This window comes from Coffea eugenioides, unplaced genomic scaffold (assembly GCF_003713205.1).
Source record: "Coffea eugenioides isolate CCC68of unplaced genomic scaffold, Ceug_1.0 ScVebR1_1101;HRSCAF=1899, whole genome shotgun sequence".
NCBI lineage: Eukaryota > Viridiplantae > Streptophyta > Magnoliopsida > Gentianales > Rubiaceae > Coffea > Coffea eugenioides.
In genome coordinates, this window is record NW_020861479.1 from 1 (window position 1) to 17,622 (window position 17,622).

General features: G+C 36.7%; 2 protein-coding genes across 4 annotated transcripts; both read right to left on the reverse strand.

Moving 5' to 3' along the window:
- Positions 1 to 82: 82 nt before the first annotated feature.
- Positions 83 to 1,438, reverse strand: LOC113754909 (anthocyanidin 3-O-glucosyltransferase 2-like). Its single transcript, XM_027299093.1, has one exon. The coding sequence runs from the start codon at positions 1,436 to 1,438 to the stop codon at positions 83 to 85; it is 1,356 nt and encodes a 451-aa protein (XP_027154894.1).
- A 1,265-nt stretch (positions 1,439 to 2,703) lies between these two features.
- LOC113754910 (uncharacterized membrane protein At4g09580-like) lies at positions 2,704 to 7,883 on the reverse strand. 3 transcript variants are annotated; one of them, XM_027299097.1, is made up of 5 exons: positions 7,470 to 7,882; positions 6,945 to 7,305; positions 4,579 to 4,849; positions 4,318 to 4,488; positions 2,704 to 3,390 (listed from the first exon to the last, which is right to left on the reverse strand). In XM_027299097.1, exons 2-5 carry the CDS (start codon positions 7,253 to 7,255, stop codon positions 3,259 to 3,261), a joined length of 885 nt encoding a protein of 294 aa, XP_027154898.1. In that variant the 5' UTR covers positions 7,256 to 7,305; positions 7,470 to 7,882; the 3' UTR covers positions 2,704 to 3,258. The 3 variants fall into 3 exon arrangements, with proteins under 3 accessions (XP_027154898.1, XP_027154897.1, XP_027154895.1); XM_027299096.1 differs by having other exon boundaries at positions 6,945 to 7,319; XM_027299094.1 differs by having other exon boundaries at positions 6,945 to 7,883.
- Between the last annotated feature and the right edge of the window lie 9,739 nt (positions 7,884 to 17,622).

Sequence of the window (17,622 nt, forward strand, 5' to 3'; positions counted from 1 at the left end):
TCACACTAAACTGCTCAATTGAACTGTAAATAATCCTTACACAATAACCTTCTCCCAAAATCCTCATATTGTTTCTGTTTAATCAGCTGAAACAAGACAAATGCTGAAGCAAACATTCCAAGGAAATATAAGACGAGCCACCCTTGATTAAGCTAGTTCTTGCTTTCTCCTTCAATTCTCTCACTCTTTTTCTGATTTTGCCCTCTGGTTCCATTAGTTGTCTAATTCCTTTCTCAATTTCAGCTGCTTTCACCATAACTTGACTGCTGTTTTTCATGTAATCCATTTTAATCTCCACCGCTATGCCTAAATCTTTCACTGCAAAAAATGCATTCATATGCTGCTCGGCATACATCGGCCATACGGCCATTGGCACCCCAAACCAAACACTTTCCAACACTGAATTCCATCCACAGTGTGTCACAAAGCCTCCTACTGCAGTGTGGGCTAAAACTTGTGCTTGTGGCGCCCATCCAATCACCTTTCCAGTGTCTGCTATTCGTTTTAAGAACCCTTCTGGCAGGACTTCATTAAGATTTTCATACTCGCTTGGATACTCAAGACGGCCTTTAGGTGGTGGACGTCGCAAAGACCACAAGAACCGGCATCCATTAAGCTCGATTGCACAAGCAATCTCCTTAACTTGGTCACTGTCAAAAGATCCAAAGCTACCAAAGCAAAAGAAAATTACAGAGGAAGTAGGCTGATCATCAAGCCATCTGATTATGGGTTCAATCTCTTCTTGGTTGCTACTAATACCAGCATCATTTATCAAAGGTCCTACCTGATAAATCGGCGGTATTTTTGGATTGCTGGTGAGGGCCTTTATTGCATACAACTCTAGTTCAAGAAAAGTATTAACCATGATTCCTTTTGTCTCTGCAATCACTCTTTTGGCAATTTTCAGATTTATGCCTTCCTCGTCAAATATTGATTCAGGGATTAGTTTAGCAGGGACAGGATTGATATAAGTTGATACTGATAGCTCATGGTCAGAATCTTTGTACTTAGATGTATCTTGGTTGTCATCCACGAGACCCTGGACAAGGATACTGAGGCCAAGAATTGCAGCTGCACAAGGGTAGAAAACATAGGCATGGATCTCAAACTCCTTAGCTATATCGATCATGCTTGTGCACATCAAATCCACGACAAGCCCTACAAGTTTGGAAGATCCAGAATGTTTTAGGTGAGCAACAAAATCTCTGACATGGGGCTTATTGCTATCGATCAATGCAGATTGTATGGCAAGAGGGTCATCCGGTTGTGAGGACAACTGGGGATCTGGGAGTTGTATGAATTGTATGTCTCTAGTTGTTTGTGTATAAAGTGATTGGATGTACGAATTAAATTTGGCATCAAATGGCAATTTGAAAAGGAGCAAATTGATTGAGAACTCCTCACTGCAACTTACAAGCAGCTTTGCAAACTGTACCATTGACACCAAGTGACCTATTGCAGGCAAAGGAATGAAAATCAATTCTGCTTTCATGATTTGAAGCTCTGGACAGTAATACCAAAGTATGTTGAGAAAAGGAATATCATGTTTGTTATGCTATCAGGATGAAATACTTAAACTATGTGGAGGTGAGGTCATTGCTTTGCTGGCAGCCGCTTTCATTTTAATTAGCCAGTGCCCACTGATTGCGAACGACAGCTTACATCCATGACCAGAAGAAATCAGGTTTGACACGGCCAGAAGGCAAGACAATTTCAAGAAGTAAATGTGCCAACCCATTTTTACACTCAATTCCCATAGGACATTTCTATTCATTTTGGTAAAAATTTCATCATATTTTTCCATGCACCTTTCTTGTCATTTGGAAGTCCGTCATTTTTTTTTTTACCAACCTAACACACAAACTCCACTCTCTTAATACTCTCTCTCGGCCTTTTCTTTTGCTCCAGTAGAAAAACACACCATCAGACACAAGAAGGGAAGAAAAAAAAGCCACACAAAAGAAGGACTCCAATTTTTCCCCTCTCAACTCCCTCTTTCGGCCCTCCTCTTTTCAAAAAAACAAAAAAAAAATTTCAGCACACTTCCAGCACACAAACTCTCACTCTCACTCTCACTCTCACTCTCGGCTCTCTCCCTCAAAAGGCAAGAAAAGAAGAAAAAAAAAAACCACTCCAACTCCCAACTCCCCTCTCGGTTGATCAGCCATTTGTCTCGCTTAGAATTACGATGGTTGTCGGATTGCTTTTAGTTAGCAGTTTCCACTTTCTAATGACATGTCCCGTGATTAATAAGGCTTTTCAGACAAGGGTTAATATGTTGATCAGCCATCTCGAAAGTTGCTTCCCCCCCCCCCCTCCTCCCTCCCTCCCTCCCTCCCTTAAACCTTGTGAGAAAACACAATACATCTAATAAAAAATTTCTCAAATCTCAAAAGCTCACTTTAAATCAGATTTCATTTCAAATGTCTCGCAATCTAAAATAAAAGCACTAAATTCAACCAGTAGGCTTCCAGACAATATCTCAGTGGCCCCGGAAAAAGTAAGGTAATCTGACATTAGGGCACCCATTATATAGAGGTAATAAATAGCCTGAATAATTCAAGTCGGAGAGCAGGCATCAACAGTAAAAGGGAACTAACTTTGTCTAGACTCGCCCATGTCTTTCTTGATCCCCAGAGTGGCAAGACATTGAAAAAGTTACACCATGAGCAGAATAATACACCCGGTGGACCAAGAAAAACATATACTCAACAAAAAAAACTTAAGGAATTATTATTTCTAATCTGTATGATGTCAAATCGGATAGGATCCTAACATAGTATACACATGTAACAAAATAGGGAACAAGCCGTAGGGAACGGATTACCCAGAAAGGAAATTACAACATTACTTGTACCTATGGAAATTACAACATTACTTCTACCTAACAAATGACTAAAGATGACTGCTGATATTGGAATAAAAAACGATTTCCCATTTGGTTATATTTCATCTCCCTTAAACCATGAATAGCATGGAACACTTCCAGCTGCTTGGTGCCCTCACAGTTCCCCAGGCAGACAGGTGAGTCATAAGTATACAGAAATCAAATAAATTAGCACTACTTTTGATGCTTCAAGCAGTGATTGACTGCAAGTTGCAAGTGAAGGTAAATCCACTTCCTAACCTTCAGGTGCATTGGAGTTAAAAAGGGCTCACACCTCTGTTCCCCAAGATTTTACAATGGTATACCAGGCAGGTCATACCCTATCCCCAGTTTCATTTCCTCAAAAAGAGGATAGGTGAAAATAAGTATCTCTATTCATACACTCGCTTCCTCTTCAAAAGGGTTGGGATTATTGCCACCAATCCAATGAGGAAAAGAATCGATAAAGTTTTGAAATCATATAAATCTTTAACTGACTTTAGGTCTCCAAGTGCAAGGCCAGCCTGATGATAACAAAAGCAGAAGTTGTAAATCAAAATGTGTTCAAGGCGTGAACCAACAAATAACAGAAAGGCTTCATGCAGACATAACTGTCACCGAGTATTACTAGTGGAGCATATCAGTAATTCCACTTGTATTCAGTAATTTCGATACAAAGCATAACTAATCACATAAAACAACTGCAGAATTCAAAATAAAGCAGAATTACCTATGCTATGGGTCATTCACAGCAGAAAGAAAGAGAAAAAAACGAATTCTATATTCAGGGTCCTATAGAATAATCAGCATCACATAATTACTGACACAAAGCATAACCAATCACATAAAACAACTGCAGAATTCAAAATAAAGCAGAATTACCCATGTTATGGGTCATTGACAGCGGAAAGAAAGAAAAGAAAACTAATTATATATTCAGTGTCCTAGAGAACAATCAGCATCACATGGATTTTCATATATGATCAAGTGTATTAAGATAAAATCAAAAAACATCAATCAGTAAGTGTAACTTAACAGAATCCACTTGCAAGGCAATGACAGGTTAAAGATTTCCAATGGCAAAAGTTCTTACATTACCAGGAACAACCACAAAACATCAGCCCAACGAGACAATGAAGGCATTCCGGTAATAAAATCCCTTTCAAAAATGAACCAAGTTATCCCACTTCTACTTGGTCCAAAGACTCTTTCGAGCAATGGCCTACAGATGCTCTATCTTATTTATCTAAAATTTTGTTTTTTAGTAAGTTCCATCTTTTACAATGTTAAGAAATGGCATATACTGCTGTGTCACAATAATACACCTGTAAGGGTTATCTTAAGCATAATAGCGAAAGAGAGGAGAGAGGGAGGACGCGGGGGGGGGGGGGGGACCACTACCATAGAAAACGGCACAAATTGAAGGCACAACCCATTAGAAATTAACTTACTCTGACAGTAATGTAAGAAGCGGGAATCAGCCCAAGCATAGTGGCCAGGAAAAAGATATGAAATGGTATATCAACAATGGGAGATGCCAGGTTGATAAAAAGGTTTGGCAGGGTTGGAGTTACTCTTAAAAACAGCATATAATTGAGCAGCTTGTCTCTGCGTTTTGCTATCTGAAAAGAGCAATGGAAATGACTGTCATGAATGAGGTGCATATATTATCAATCAAATAAATACAAAACAGTAAGTCTTGGTAAAGGTACCTCTGCCTGGAAAAATCTCAATTTCTCAGGCCAAAACCAACTAACAATAGGCCTTCCAACTAGCTTAGACAGAAAATAGCAGGATGATGCTCCAGCCGTAGCATTAAAGACAACCAAGAAAAGGCCCCTGATAACACCAAAAAGTGCTCCAGCAAGCAACGACATGAAGATAGTCCCAGGAATCATGAATGTCTGCATGAAGATGTATGTTGAGCAGTAACCAAGGATGAACTGTGCTGGGTAATCACTAGCATATGTTCCAAGATGATCTCTGAAATAGAATAGTAAACACAACTTCAAGCAAAATAAAACAAATTTTGGCTATACAAACAATCAGTCTGGAATTGATGGCAAAGTAATGATATCAATAAACTCAAGTCAAGACATATTAGAGAAAGTAGAAAACATATACAACTTGAAATAACCAGATTTGCATGACACTGCTGAAGAAAGCTAGGACACCAGATTACTCAAGCCCCATCTGCAAAATTTGCAACCAAAGGCAAAAGTTCTGAGCTTTGGATTGGTAAAAGAAAATTCTTCTTCTTCACCCAAAAATAAAAAAAATCATCTTTAACCATGTAGCTTCACGTGTGATGTAATCACAGCTTTGACACCTTCATCTGGAAAACAAACATCTAAGACCAGATATTGGCGATAAAAACAACTGGTTGACATGATTAAAACTATCCCATTTTAAAAGTCTGTCATCTTATTTGCTAGTGTAAGCTGCAGAACTTTGTACCATTAGTGGCCCAAGAAAATGCAACCAACTAAACAGGCAACAAGCAACAAATACTCAAGCACCTCCAGAAAATTTAAAAGCTTTGATTGGCTGGGGAAAGGAAATTACTCTCAAAGTACCAGCACATACATTAGCAAATTTATCCTGGTGAAATTAACTGCATGCTATGGGGCCAATAAATAAATAAAAATGTTGTCTGTGGTACAAGACTTCATTTCTGCATGTCCAGCAGACCAACCTCCAGTATGAATTCCCTCAACAAAATGCAATAGAAAAACCAAGAAATAGTGCAAAGTTCCAAAACTTGGAAGTTTCATACACACAGCATGCCCGTTTCAACTCTTTGAATAGGCTTTGCGCATTGGCAAGATAAATAACACAATTCCAGGAATTTTTTTGCCAATATTAAGGAACTTTTTTCCATTTTGGAGAAAGTGTAGTAGCATAAATTGAAACACAAATGAGCTCCTAGAAGTTAATTGTAGAAGACTCAAACTAATTCATGGAAAAGCTATGAACACTATATACTTACACAAGCCCTCTATTACTATGTTCTGCAATTCCTTATTTCAATCATGTGTTTGAGACCAAAGAGAGAACTATGAATTCTCTGACTAGTCTTCTGCATTAATAGTAGTCCGGCAAAGATCTCCTCCTCGCATGTATTTCCCTCCTCCAATAATTTAGTATTTTTCTATTTCCTTGCTGGTCTAGTGGATTATTTGTTTGTTGTTTCTTTCTCTGGCATACACATTGTTGCCTGCCTGAATTGGTTCTAACTTTTATGAGTTTGAAAAGATTAGGTGCTTGGGTGAGTGGGTTGGGTCTAACCATGGGCATTTTTTTTTTCTCACTGCGCGCCATCTTGAGCTTATGCTCTCCTTCTATAGTGCAGTTTCTTCATGGAGTTGTCGCTGGTGCTAGTTTTGTTTCCTTGTCTGGTTTACCACTTATTTTTACTAGTTTGAAACACATATTCATTCTCAGGGGTCTTTTTTTGACATTTAGATATGGTTTCCTATCCATTTCACATTTATTTATCTTCAATTGAAGATATGACGCCATATATTACACTGCTCCACATTCAGCCCAATGCCTCCTTCAAGTCTAGCATAGCTCTCTCCAATTATATCCTTTTAATACATAAAAAGCAATACACCAGTACATAGTGCTTTTAAAAATGTACATTATGCTCTTAAAAATGTAGGATCTTGGAGGGTCAAACCAATAGTACACTTTGGGATCTTCGAACTTCTATGCAAGCTCAAAGAATTACCATTTGCATCTATCAAGTGTTCTACCATTCGAGTCACAATGAAACAATCTCACCCCTTCCCCCTATGTCTATGTGCACATTGTATTAAGCTATCCACATTCCACTGCTTAAACACCCCTATAAACCTGACCAATTAACTCCACACTTAAACCTCACAATACCACACACATTTTCAATTCCAATCACCATATCATACTACTACTTAACAACAGCCAGTTAAACAAAAACTTCAATATGCAAGGGTCCTACCACACCATAAAGAAATCGATAATTATAAACAAAATCCAACAAAAATGAATTGCATTTATAAAAGAAATTTAATAGAAAAAAAAAGAAGCAGCCTACTTCAGCATGCGAAGATCAGAGAGGGTCCGAGGCAACTTGAGCTTACTATAATCAGCAGCTGGCATTGTCAGGTAAATACAGCCCAATCCAACGGAAAATAACAGAAATACACCCAACCCTGCCATGACTTCCCATCGGGACAACGGAAAAATCACCCCTTCCCCTACTTTACCCTTCTTCCCGGTGGGCGAATCCCCCGCAACCGCTGCATTATAATCCCCGAAACTCTTCTCCTCATCCCTCGCCCTCCCTCCTCCGACACCAACGCCGACACTGCCGGCATCAACCACCACACTCCTCGGCGCCGCCATTGATGATGATGCTGCAGATAACGACCTGAACAACAATCCCCCGGCGCTATCTGAAATGGACGAGCTGCGGATTAATGACGATTTGGGTTTCATTTATTGATTGAAAAACTTGGGGATATTGACTTGATTTCATCAGATAACGATTCCATTGATGGATCAACAGGTTGTTGATCCAGAAACCGAAACAAAAAGAAGAAGAAGAAGAAAAAAATACCAGTATTTTTTTCAGTATAATTCTGATGGAATTTATGGTCGAAAAACTGAAATCAGACCAAACCAACAAAAAATTTGATCAAGAAATCGAAGAATCAAAGAAGAAAAATGGATTCCGGCTAGGAGGGCTATCGGTTGAACCCTACTTTTCTTTGTTAAGTCTTTTCCTTTCTACTTTTTCTTCTTATTAAACAAAATGAGTGAGTTTAAAGGAAGACAGAAGAAGTGAGGAGAGAAGTCAATGGTGGGGCGTGAAGGGAATCACAAGAAGGAAGAGAGAGTAAAGGGTAAGGAGTCGTTGGATTGATGTTTGAAAATCGGACGCGTTTTCCAAGGGAGAGAAACGAGTGATCTGAATGAGTTTTGTGTGTAAGAATTGAATGCTGGAATGGGATTGGAGGATTTGCGCCGTCAGCTGTGGTGGACGACCAACTTGTAATTGTGCATTACTATTAATTGGAGGGGAAGAAGAGAGATTAAAGCGTAATATTCTTGAGTGGGATTTCGAAGACACCTTTAGTGGCAGAGCCGGAGAGGAAGACGTGGTATCAACAATTCATGATTGCTATTGATTCCAACACCGTACCAGCTACTTAATAAGAAAATTGTGTTAATCTAAACTAGGAGAAGTAAAGTGTGTTTTTCTCTCTATATATATATACTAAGGAGAATGTGCAGCTCACCTCCTCTCTACATTTTTAAGTCTTAGTCCTCTTCTACAAAAAAAAATTAAAGTAAAAACCACTTCATATAAGTACCAACCACGATTATTGAGTCAAGTGATAAGAGTTTGATACTCCTTAAATAAGGCACGGTTTCGAATCTTAGAGATCCAAAAAATAACATTGAATGAACCATCTCTCGAAATGAACCATTTCTCGAAAAGAAACTAATATCGAGTTTATTGATATTTTTGATATGTGAAGCAATGGCTGAGGTTTGATAGTGTTTTTGTAGTTGATCCGGTTGGTAGAGCTGGGGGCCTGGCAGCAATATGGAAGAAGGAGTTGAAAGTAAAGAAGGTGTTGTTTACCAGCTTTACCATTGAACTTTTGATAGAGGATAGTGAATCTAGGATAGACTGGTGGTGCATCTGTGCTTATGCGAGCTCAAATGCAGGGGTGAGGAAGGCATAGTGGGAGGTTGTAAGGAGGCGAAGCTCATTATGGGGCAAATATTGGGCTATTATGGGGGACCTGAATGACATTACTTCAAATATGGAGAAATGGGGGGGTAAACCAAGAGCTGAGGTCAGTTTCCAGGCGTTTAACTCTTTCATCAACAGTAATGCTCTGATTGATATTGGATATGATGGAGTCCCATGGACACGGTGTAATAATTGGGGAAATGGGGGGAGGTAAAAGAGAGGATAGATAGGATTTTGGGAACTCAAGACTGGAGAGAGAAGTTTGCTAAGGCAACTTGTTTGCATGTGGAAACCGAAGCCTCTGATCACTGTATGCTGGTGTTGGATACACAACCAGGGGGGAGGAGGTGGAAGAGAAGGTTTGTGTTTGATAAGAGGTGGATAATAAAGGAGGATATAGGTAAGGTGATTGGGGAGGCATGGCAAGAGGAGCAAGCAGGGTCTAAGATGTTTAGAGTGAAGTGCAAAATTAAAAATGTCAGAATGAATCTGTTTAGATGGAGTAAGGCGAGTTGTTGCAATGCTAGGAAACACATAGAACAGGTGAGGGAGGAGATTAGGAGGATGAAGGAAGATAAACCGAATGGCTATAGGATTAAGCTGGCTAGTCTAAAAAGGGAGTTGGCTGATGCCTACAGGAGGGAGGAGCTGTACTGGAGCCAGAAAGCAAGGGTGAGCTGGTTGAAGGAAGGGGATAAGAATACTAGGTTTTTTCATGCAAAAGTGATGCGGAGAAGGAAAGTGAACAAGATTAATGTTCTGAGGTATAGAGGTGGGGAGTGGTGTAGGAATGAGGAGGAAACCAAGCAGGAGATCTTAGATTACTTTCAGCAGATTTTTACAACAGAGAGTCCACTGGAGTTCACGGAAATCCTGCAAGGCATCCCTCTGGCCATAACAGAAGAGATGAATAGCAAGATGATCAGGACAGTAACAGAACAGGAAATTAGTCAGGCAGTCTTCTCAATGCATCCGAACAAGTCTCCTGGACCAGATGGTATGTCCTCACTCTTTTTTCAAAAATTCTAGCCCATTGTTAAGACTGATGTAGTTCATGCTGTTCAAGGTTTCTTTCACTTTGGCCATCTTCTTAAATCAATAAATGAGATTCTAATTAGCCTTGTACCCAAAACTGATTCCCCTTCCACAATCACTGATTTTAGACATATTAGTCTTTGTAATGTCATTTATAAGGTCATCTCTAAAGTAATTGTAAACAGATTTAAGAGTGTTCTGAGCCATTGTATCTGTCACTCCCAATCTGCTTTTGTTCCTGGGAGACAGATTTTAGATAATGTCTTGATTGCCCATGAAAGTGTCCACTTCCTCAAAAACAAGAGGGATGGTTGAAATGGCTATATGGCTATCAAACTAGATATATCAAAGGCATATGATAGAGTTGAATGGATTTTTCTAGCTAAAGTAATGGGAAAAATGGGTTTCTGCGCTACATGGATCCAGTGGATCATGGAGTGTGTGACTACTGTTACATATGCTGTCAATTTTAATGGTGAGAAAACTGGTTTTATTAGGCCCACTAGGGGGTTGAGATAGGGGGATCCCCTTTCCCCATATTTGTTTTTAATCTGCGCTGAAGGGTTTACTTCTTTGATTAAGCAGTCGAATGACTCTGGGAAACTAACTGGGATGAGGATAGCTCGTGGGGCTCCTAGGTTGCCTCATTTGTTTTTTGTAGACGATTAAGCACTAATGTGAAAATATTTTCAAGTACCTTTGTCTGCTTGACATTTAAATTAATTTTTTATCATAATTTTTTATTATTACCACACTCATTCGGTGTGTCATAACCAGTGCTCATAATAATTGAAGTTTTTGCACCAGAATACACTATGTCTAACGTTAATTGTTGGGGTTAAATGCAATAAAATCATGACTAACTATATACTTAATTGCAGTTTACCGCTCAAACTATAGTAATACACTTTTTCCTCCCTTGAATTATTGGCAAAAAAATTTTAGGGTTGCAGAAAGGCATCCTCAATGTTCCGTAATTTTGGCCAATTAGGGACAATTGACAGGAAATGAAGAATTGATCGTTAGAACCAACGGTTTTACCTAACAAAAAATGGGTAAAATCAAATAGAGTCATTTTTAACGGAACAATTGCAACGGACGAAAAGCTCCATTCTTCTCCTTCTTCCCTCTGCCTTTCTGCAACCCCAAAATTTTTTTGCTAATCTCTAGAGTTTTAACGACCGTTATACAACTTCCAAAACAAACAAATTTATTCTAAATTTTTATTTGGGATAATTTCATAAACCAAATCGCGGCCACTTTCTATAAAGTATCACTTTCCCATAAAAGACCAGCTCTTTATGACTTTCCTCCATTATAAGAACAAAATACCCATTTTTTCATAAATAAATTTATTTATAGGATAAAATAAAAATAAATCTATTTTTTAATAAAAGACCAGCTCTTTATGGCTTTCCTCCATTATAAGAACAGAGTACCCATTTTCCTATAAACAAATTTATTTATCGGATAAAATAAAAATAAACCCGTTTTTCAATAAAACACCAGCTCTTTATGACTTTCCTCCATTATAAAAATAGTGTACCCATTTTTCCATTAATAAATTTATTTATCGGATAAAATAAAAATAAATTCATTTTTCAATAAAAGACCAACTCTTTATGGTTTTCCTCCATTATAAGAATAGAGTACCCAATTTTTCATAAACAAATTTATTTATCGGATAAAATAAAAATAAACCCGTTTTTCAATAAAACACCAGTTCTTTATGACTTTCCTCCATTATAAGAACAGAGTACCCATTTTTTCATAAACAAATTTATTTATCGGATAAAATAAAAATAAACCCCGTTCTCCAATAAAACATCAGTTCTTTATGACTTTTCTCCATTATAAGAACAGAGTACCATTTATGGCTAAAATCGTTGGTTCTAACGATCAATTCTTCATTTCCCGTCAATTGCCTTAATTTGCCAAAATTACGGAATTTTGAGGATGCAATGTGTTTGGGGTGAAACTTTGAGGATGAAATTGCCCAACCACCCAAACTTTGAGGATGAAAAGTCCATTTTTTCCTATAAGATATTTAATCAAATGTTATTTCTTGTCTTAATTTTAGTTATGACTATGCTACATATTTATGAAATAGACATATCTTTATAATTAAAGTTAATATTTGATATTTTAGGATGCCGTATATTTAAATAGATGAAAATTATTTTGAACATAACATATTAAAATAATTTTGTTTGTCAATCATTTTGGCCCCTCCTCCCCAAGGAAAAAAAATCTTAGATTCGTCACTGCCTAGGAGGAAATTAGGGCCTCTTGCTAGCAAAAGATTGTGAAAATTTACCTTTATACCCTAATTATTTGGAAAAATCTAATGAACAAATTTTGCAAAAGAAACCTTGTTTCTTGTCAACAAATTAAGTAACTAATAAAATCACCTGTAATGTTACTTTAGCATATTTAATTTATGTTAAATACAAATTCTACCAGTGTCCCTTTCGTAAAAATATAAGCGTAACACTTTTTCAATTTTAGTTACATACATTTATGTATTTTACATAAATGTAATGATTCAGAATAAAATACTCATAAATAACTAGTATTTTGTTGATGTAATGCAAAAAACCCATAAAGAGCTAGTATGTTATGGGCGCAATCTTTTTTACTTTCACATGTTTAAAATTTGTTAAATACAAAATCTACCAGTTTCCCTTTCGTAAAAATATAACACTTTTTCAATTTTAGTTACAAACATTTATGTATTTTACATAAATATAATGATTCAGAATAAAATGCCCATAAATAACTAGTATTTTGTTAATGTAATGCAAAAAACTCATAAAGAGCAGGTATGTTATGGGCGCAATCTTTTTTACTTTCACATATTTAAAATTTGTTAAATACAAAATCTACCAGTTTCCCTTTCGTAAAAATATTAGTGTAACAGTTTTTCAATTTTAGTTACAAACATTTATGATAATTGGCTGCCATCTTGAGTGAGACGTTGTACAATATCCTGTCCCTGTTCTTATGTGCACTCTATTGACTTTTAACATTTGAAAGGCTGGTAAAACCTTAGTGAATTCTAGCTAAAACTAGTAAAGAAAAGCTGAGATCCAAACTATTACATTGTTGGAGAAACTAATGTTTGATGGAATGGATTGCTGGAAATAGATGCTGCTTACCTTGATCTATGCTAGACCGAAAGTACATTGAAATACTTAAAACTGTAAGCAAGTAAAAGAGTGAAGTTTTATTGAAAACTTGAAGTATACAGCTGGAATTTCCGTTTGTTGGTTGAAATGGGGGTTAGTTAAGCTTTCTATGATATTTTTGAAAACTCTAAGGTAACTCGTTATAGCTATATACATAAAATGGCTTCTAATCACTTAATCTTATCCTCACAAGCCTTTTAAAGATTTTAGAATTTGAAAGACTAGTGTAGAGAAATAAAGTATAAATTACAAATGATTTAGAGTTAACTAGTTAATATAGGAACCAATAGAGTGTCCACACACTTTAATCTTAGAATCTTGAGTGGAAAACGGTTTAATTTTGATTTAAATATTTTATAAATTATAAACTTGAAAAATATGTATATTTCTTGGTTTAAAATGATAAAGTCAATAAGTCTCGAAATGAAATGTAGAATAAATATTGAATATATTATATTTTATATTTTAAAGTCAAACTTGATTCTAATAATTTAAAAAATAGGATAATAAATAATAGGTGAACATTTACAAATTATACATTTATTTTGGAATTATGAACTTGTCTCAGGAAGTAGTTGTGAGCCAGGAAACAAATCCGAGGCTCAAGAGTAATTTATTTGGGTATTTGGTGAGTGTTTTTGAATTTGTGTGTTTAACTGTTTATGTTTACTTAAGTGAAATTATGTGATAAATGTGCTTATTATGGAATATTGCTAGTGATTCATTGCAAAGTGTATCTCAATTGTCCCTCGCCTTCTAAGTCGGGGGTGTACTTTATCGCACTCGACTTAGTTGAGTTGAAGGTTGATAATTGACTAAATGTTACTATAAGTGTGCATGAATGTAAGCCGTATGTGTACTTTACCACACCAGTTGAACTGAGCCCCAAAACCCTCTGTTCAACGGACTATTCGAGCCAACAAAGGGCTCGGTCGGATAGGACGGAAGCTTTGGATAAGTATTTTGGTATATTCGAGTATTACCCTGAAGTTTGAAGGACGATCAAGTAGAGTTAGAGTGTTTTGGGAGGTCTAATGTTATATATTGATGTTAAGACTTGCATTTTGTATCTCTTAATGGATAGATTTATATTTTACACTAGTTGGTGATGTACTTGGGTGATGTACTTAAGAATAAGCGTTTGGATGATTTACTTTTGTAATTTGTAGTGGACAAAACTTTTGTCTTACTAAGAAGTATTAAGAATGGATGTTTGGCTGATTAATGAGAAATGTTATCTTTGAAATTAATGTTAATTAATGAGTCCTGGCGAGAGCCAAGCAAGCGGTCCGCTAACTTCTAGAGTATGCCTAGGAGAAGGTGGGGTCGTCACTTGGATACCTCTTAAATGAAGATGGGTGAGAGTATTCATAAAGAAAAGATAATGAACAATAATTGATAGGCCACTTAACACTAAGATTCCTGATACAGCATGTAGCTTTAGTCATGTCCAAGTTAGCCTTACTCCATCCGAGGCCCTGAGTAGGGAGATGGCAAAGAGTTTGGGTGAGAAACCCAGTTTCGCATCGGCTCAGGCTTACCTGAGCCACCATGCGCATCACCTACACTATGGACCCTACATATTTGAAGAGAATGTCAGCTATGCTAACCAATAGCTCAAACTAGATAGTATCAGTTGTTTTATGGAAGACAAAGCTTTGCGCTTAATATCTTTAGCATTTTTGCTTAGCACTCCACTAATCTTAGTAGACATATATCAATATAGAACATGCAGACCTTAGCAATGTACCATAATGGAATCGTAGAGCACTCCATTAATCAAGCTTGTGTGTTTGAGAATCTTATGGCACTGTTAATTGTAATTTTCACTTCTCTCTTGTTTGGTATCTCAACTTCTCAAACAACTTAGTAATTATATCAAGCATATATAGTCCAAAATTCCCTGTCTGTAGACACCAAATTTTTAAATAATTTGTATGTTGCATCTAATTCATGATTTTGTTTTAGATTGTCTGCATTTTAGTTGTTACCTTTTTATTTGTCTTTTATTTGCTAATTATTTGTCATATTAATTTTGTTCACGTTTTAGTTTTAGTTTTAGTTTTAAGTTTTAACGTAAAACTTGTGAAAAAAAATGATGAAAAATGAAAAATGAAAGAAAAGATCGAAAATGGTAATTTTGTTATTTTTAGTTTGTTTATTTTGATGTGTTTGTAATTAAAATTGTTGTTTTTATTTAGTTTTACTATTATTTTTGTTAAATTATTAAGTTGAGAAAAGAAAAAAAAGGAAAATGATGAAAATTGATGAAAATGGAAAATTGTGTTTTGTTGATTCTAGTTTATTTAGTTTCTACCCGATGTTAATTAAATTACTTTTTTTTTTTTTGTTGTTTTTGTTGTTAGTTATCTATTTTTATTATCAGTTTTATTCAATTAATGTCAAAAAGGAAAAATCAAAATCAAGAAAAAAGGAAAAATCACAACTCTATTTCTGCCGAATCCATTTCCACTTCGCATTCCAGCACTTTCCAGCCTCTACCACAACATTTCGGAAGCTCAGGAGGACATACACACATTTCCATTTCTGCCGAAGTGCAATCATCCACTAATGCACACTACTCCCAACTCACTACAGCAGAAGAGAGGACTTCGGTTTCATTTTGTCTGCCACAATCCGAGAGAGAAAAGTGAGTGTCAAACCATTTCCTCTTTAAAAACACTAAAGCCGTGAGTGTTGTGAAAACCTGAGAAGTAGAAGTGGAGTGGAGAGCTTCGGTATTGACACCACCGACTGATGAGGAGCTGGAGTGATTAGTTACTTAGGTAATATCGACCGAGAGGAATAGAAAAAAAAACAGAGAGCGAGGCTTCCTTTCTGCGGCAGACTCGAAACTGTGAGAAAGAGCGAGAGTGGAGGAGCATTTCTGGTTCCTTCCAGCCACAACCAAGAGAGAGAGAGAGAGAGAGCTCTGTAATTTCTGAGCAGTAGTTAGACAGCAAGGAACCTTAACTCGGTAGATTGAGCACCAGGTAGAAACGGAAGATTTGTTTCTGCCGAGAAACTGTGAGGAACTAAAGTCGCAAGCTTGGACAAGAGAGAGGAGGAGTGACGGGCTGCATTTCTGGGCTGACCGAGAGGAGGGAAATTTGTTTTGCAGCTAGCCGAGGGTATTGAGCTTCAAGCTAAGGTAATTTCTGAACTTAGATGAGTTGTTTATGGGTTGATGAAGCTGATTATAAGCATGCATGTGGTGGTTGTGTGGTTAGATGTTAGATTAAGTCACAGAAAAATCTGATGTTGAAGGAACTGTGGTTGCCGAGAGCTTAAGCTGGAAATTTGCAGCTTTATTTGACCAACTTATGATAATCTGAGTTAGTTATGTGCTTAGCTAGCTGGAAACTAAATGATTATGCTATACGCGAGGGTAATCAGTTCGGATTAAACAAGAAAAGGAAATGAAACAGAAAACTGGTTGCATGCAGGCCAACCGAGAGAATTGGATGAAATTCTGGTTAGATGTTTTTTTATGACATCCGAAATTGGTTTTGGATTAAATCTTATGGGTAGCTGTTTGTTTGATCATGCATGTAGCTGAATACGGGTTGCATTTTGGTTTTAAGCCGTGACTAATATTTTGTGGCTGAAGGGAATTTTGATATATAAAAATGTGAGTTGGACCTAAAGTGAGGAACCGAGAGCTTGCATGTTGTTTTGCAGCTTGTGATTCTAGTATAACAGAAATTTATATTGATAGGGCATAAAAATCGTTAGCTTTATGTGTCAAGTGAAGGTTAGTTGCAGCAATTATTTCTACGTTTTGAGTTCCTTCCTATGTCTTTGCTTGCTCGATTGTCAAAATTTTGTTTGTTTAGTTCTAAGTTCGGATGTTATATCAAGAAAACTTGGTTAAGGTATGTGATTGGATCTGAATTTGGTGTTGGAAGTTGGAACAAAATTGCAGCAGTTTTATATCCAGTGCTGCACGCTTTCTCTACCTGAATTTTGTGCTTCAAATCCTAAAGTTTTGTGTTGCAAAGTGAGATGATTAGGTGGTTGTCTCGTTGCTTTAGTTCATATTGAATTTGAGTGTGTTTAGGAGCTGTGGAGAGCTTTGCGGATAAGAATTGCCGAAAAACTTTGCTGCACTTTCCTTTTCTCTGTCGATCAAAAATCAGATTTGTCATCTTAATCCTGCAAACAAAATTTCATGTTTTGATTTGGGTCAATAATTTCTGGTTTGGTGAACTTGTTTGTATGATGAAATGGATGTATTTGCTGCTAAAATTGCTGAAGTTTTGGAAACAAGAGGGCAGCAGCATGCGTTGGTTCTTGATTTGCAGAAGCTTGTTTTGTAGCTTTGAATGAAAACCTGCATGAAACTTTTCTAACAAGTGCATTATTTAGACATGTTCAGCCATGTTTTGATTGGAATTTGTTTCAAAGCCGTGGCATAAATTTGGTTTGCTGAGATTATGTGAAGTTGCAGCAGCTTTCTTTCTTCAAATGTTTGCATATGTTCCAGATTTCTGCACTCTTTTCCTTCTGAACCTTATGCTGAATGTAGGAGTTTAAGGTTAAAGCTGGGAAAAACATTTGATGATCTTGCTTCTTTGGTCTAAGTTTTAGTTTGTTAAGCCATTAGTTGAGTTTGGATTGGCAAACAAATGGGTCTTTGTGTTTTTTCTGGTATGTGATTTGAAGCTGTCCAAACTTGCGGCAGAAATTTGCATAAGTGAAGAGGATTTCAGTTTTTTACGTAGCTTGCATGAATTTGCATGGAAAATTGTTTCAAAATTGCCTCTTAACCCCCTCAAGTTTCC

What these genes read in the sequence shown, in the direction of transcription:
- LOC113754909 (XM_027299093.1), bottom strand. Translation starts at nt 1,438, where the DNA reads ATGGTACAGTTTGCAAAGCTGCTTGTAAGTTGCAGTGAGGAGTTCTCA.
- LOC113754910 (XM_027299094.1), bottom strand. Translation starts at nt 7,348, where the DNA reads ATGAAACCCAAATCGTCATTAATCCGCAGCTCGTCCATTTCAGATAGC. An exon ending in TCTGATCTTCGCATGCTGAA is followed by an intron (nt 4,850 to 6,944) that starts GTAGGCTGCTTC and finishes ATTCTATTTCAG; the next exon opens with AGATCATCTTGGAACATATG. An exon ending in CTTCTTACATTACTGTCAGA is followed by an intron (nt 3,391 to 4,317) that starts GTAAGTTAATTT and finishes TGTTATCATCAG; the next exon opens with GCTGGCCTTGCACTTGGAGA.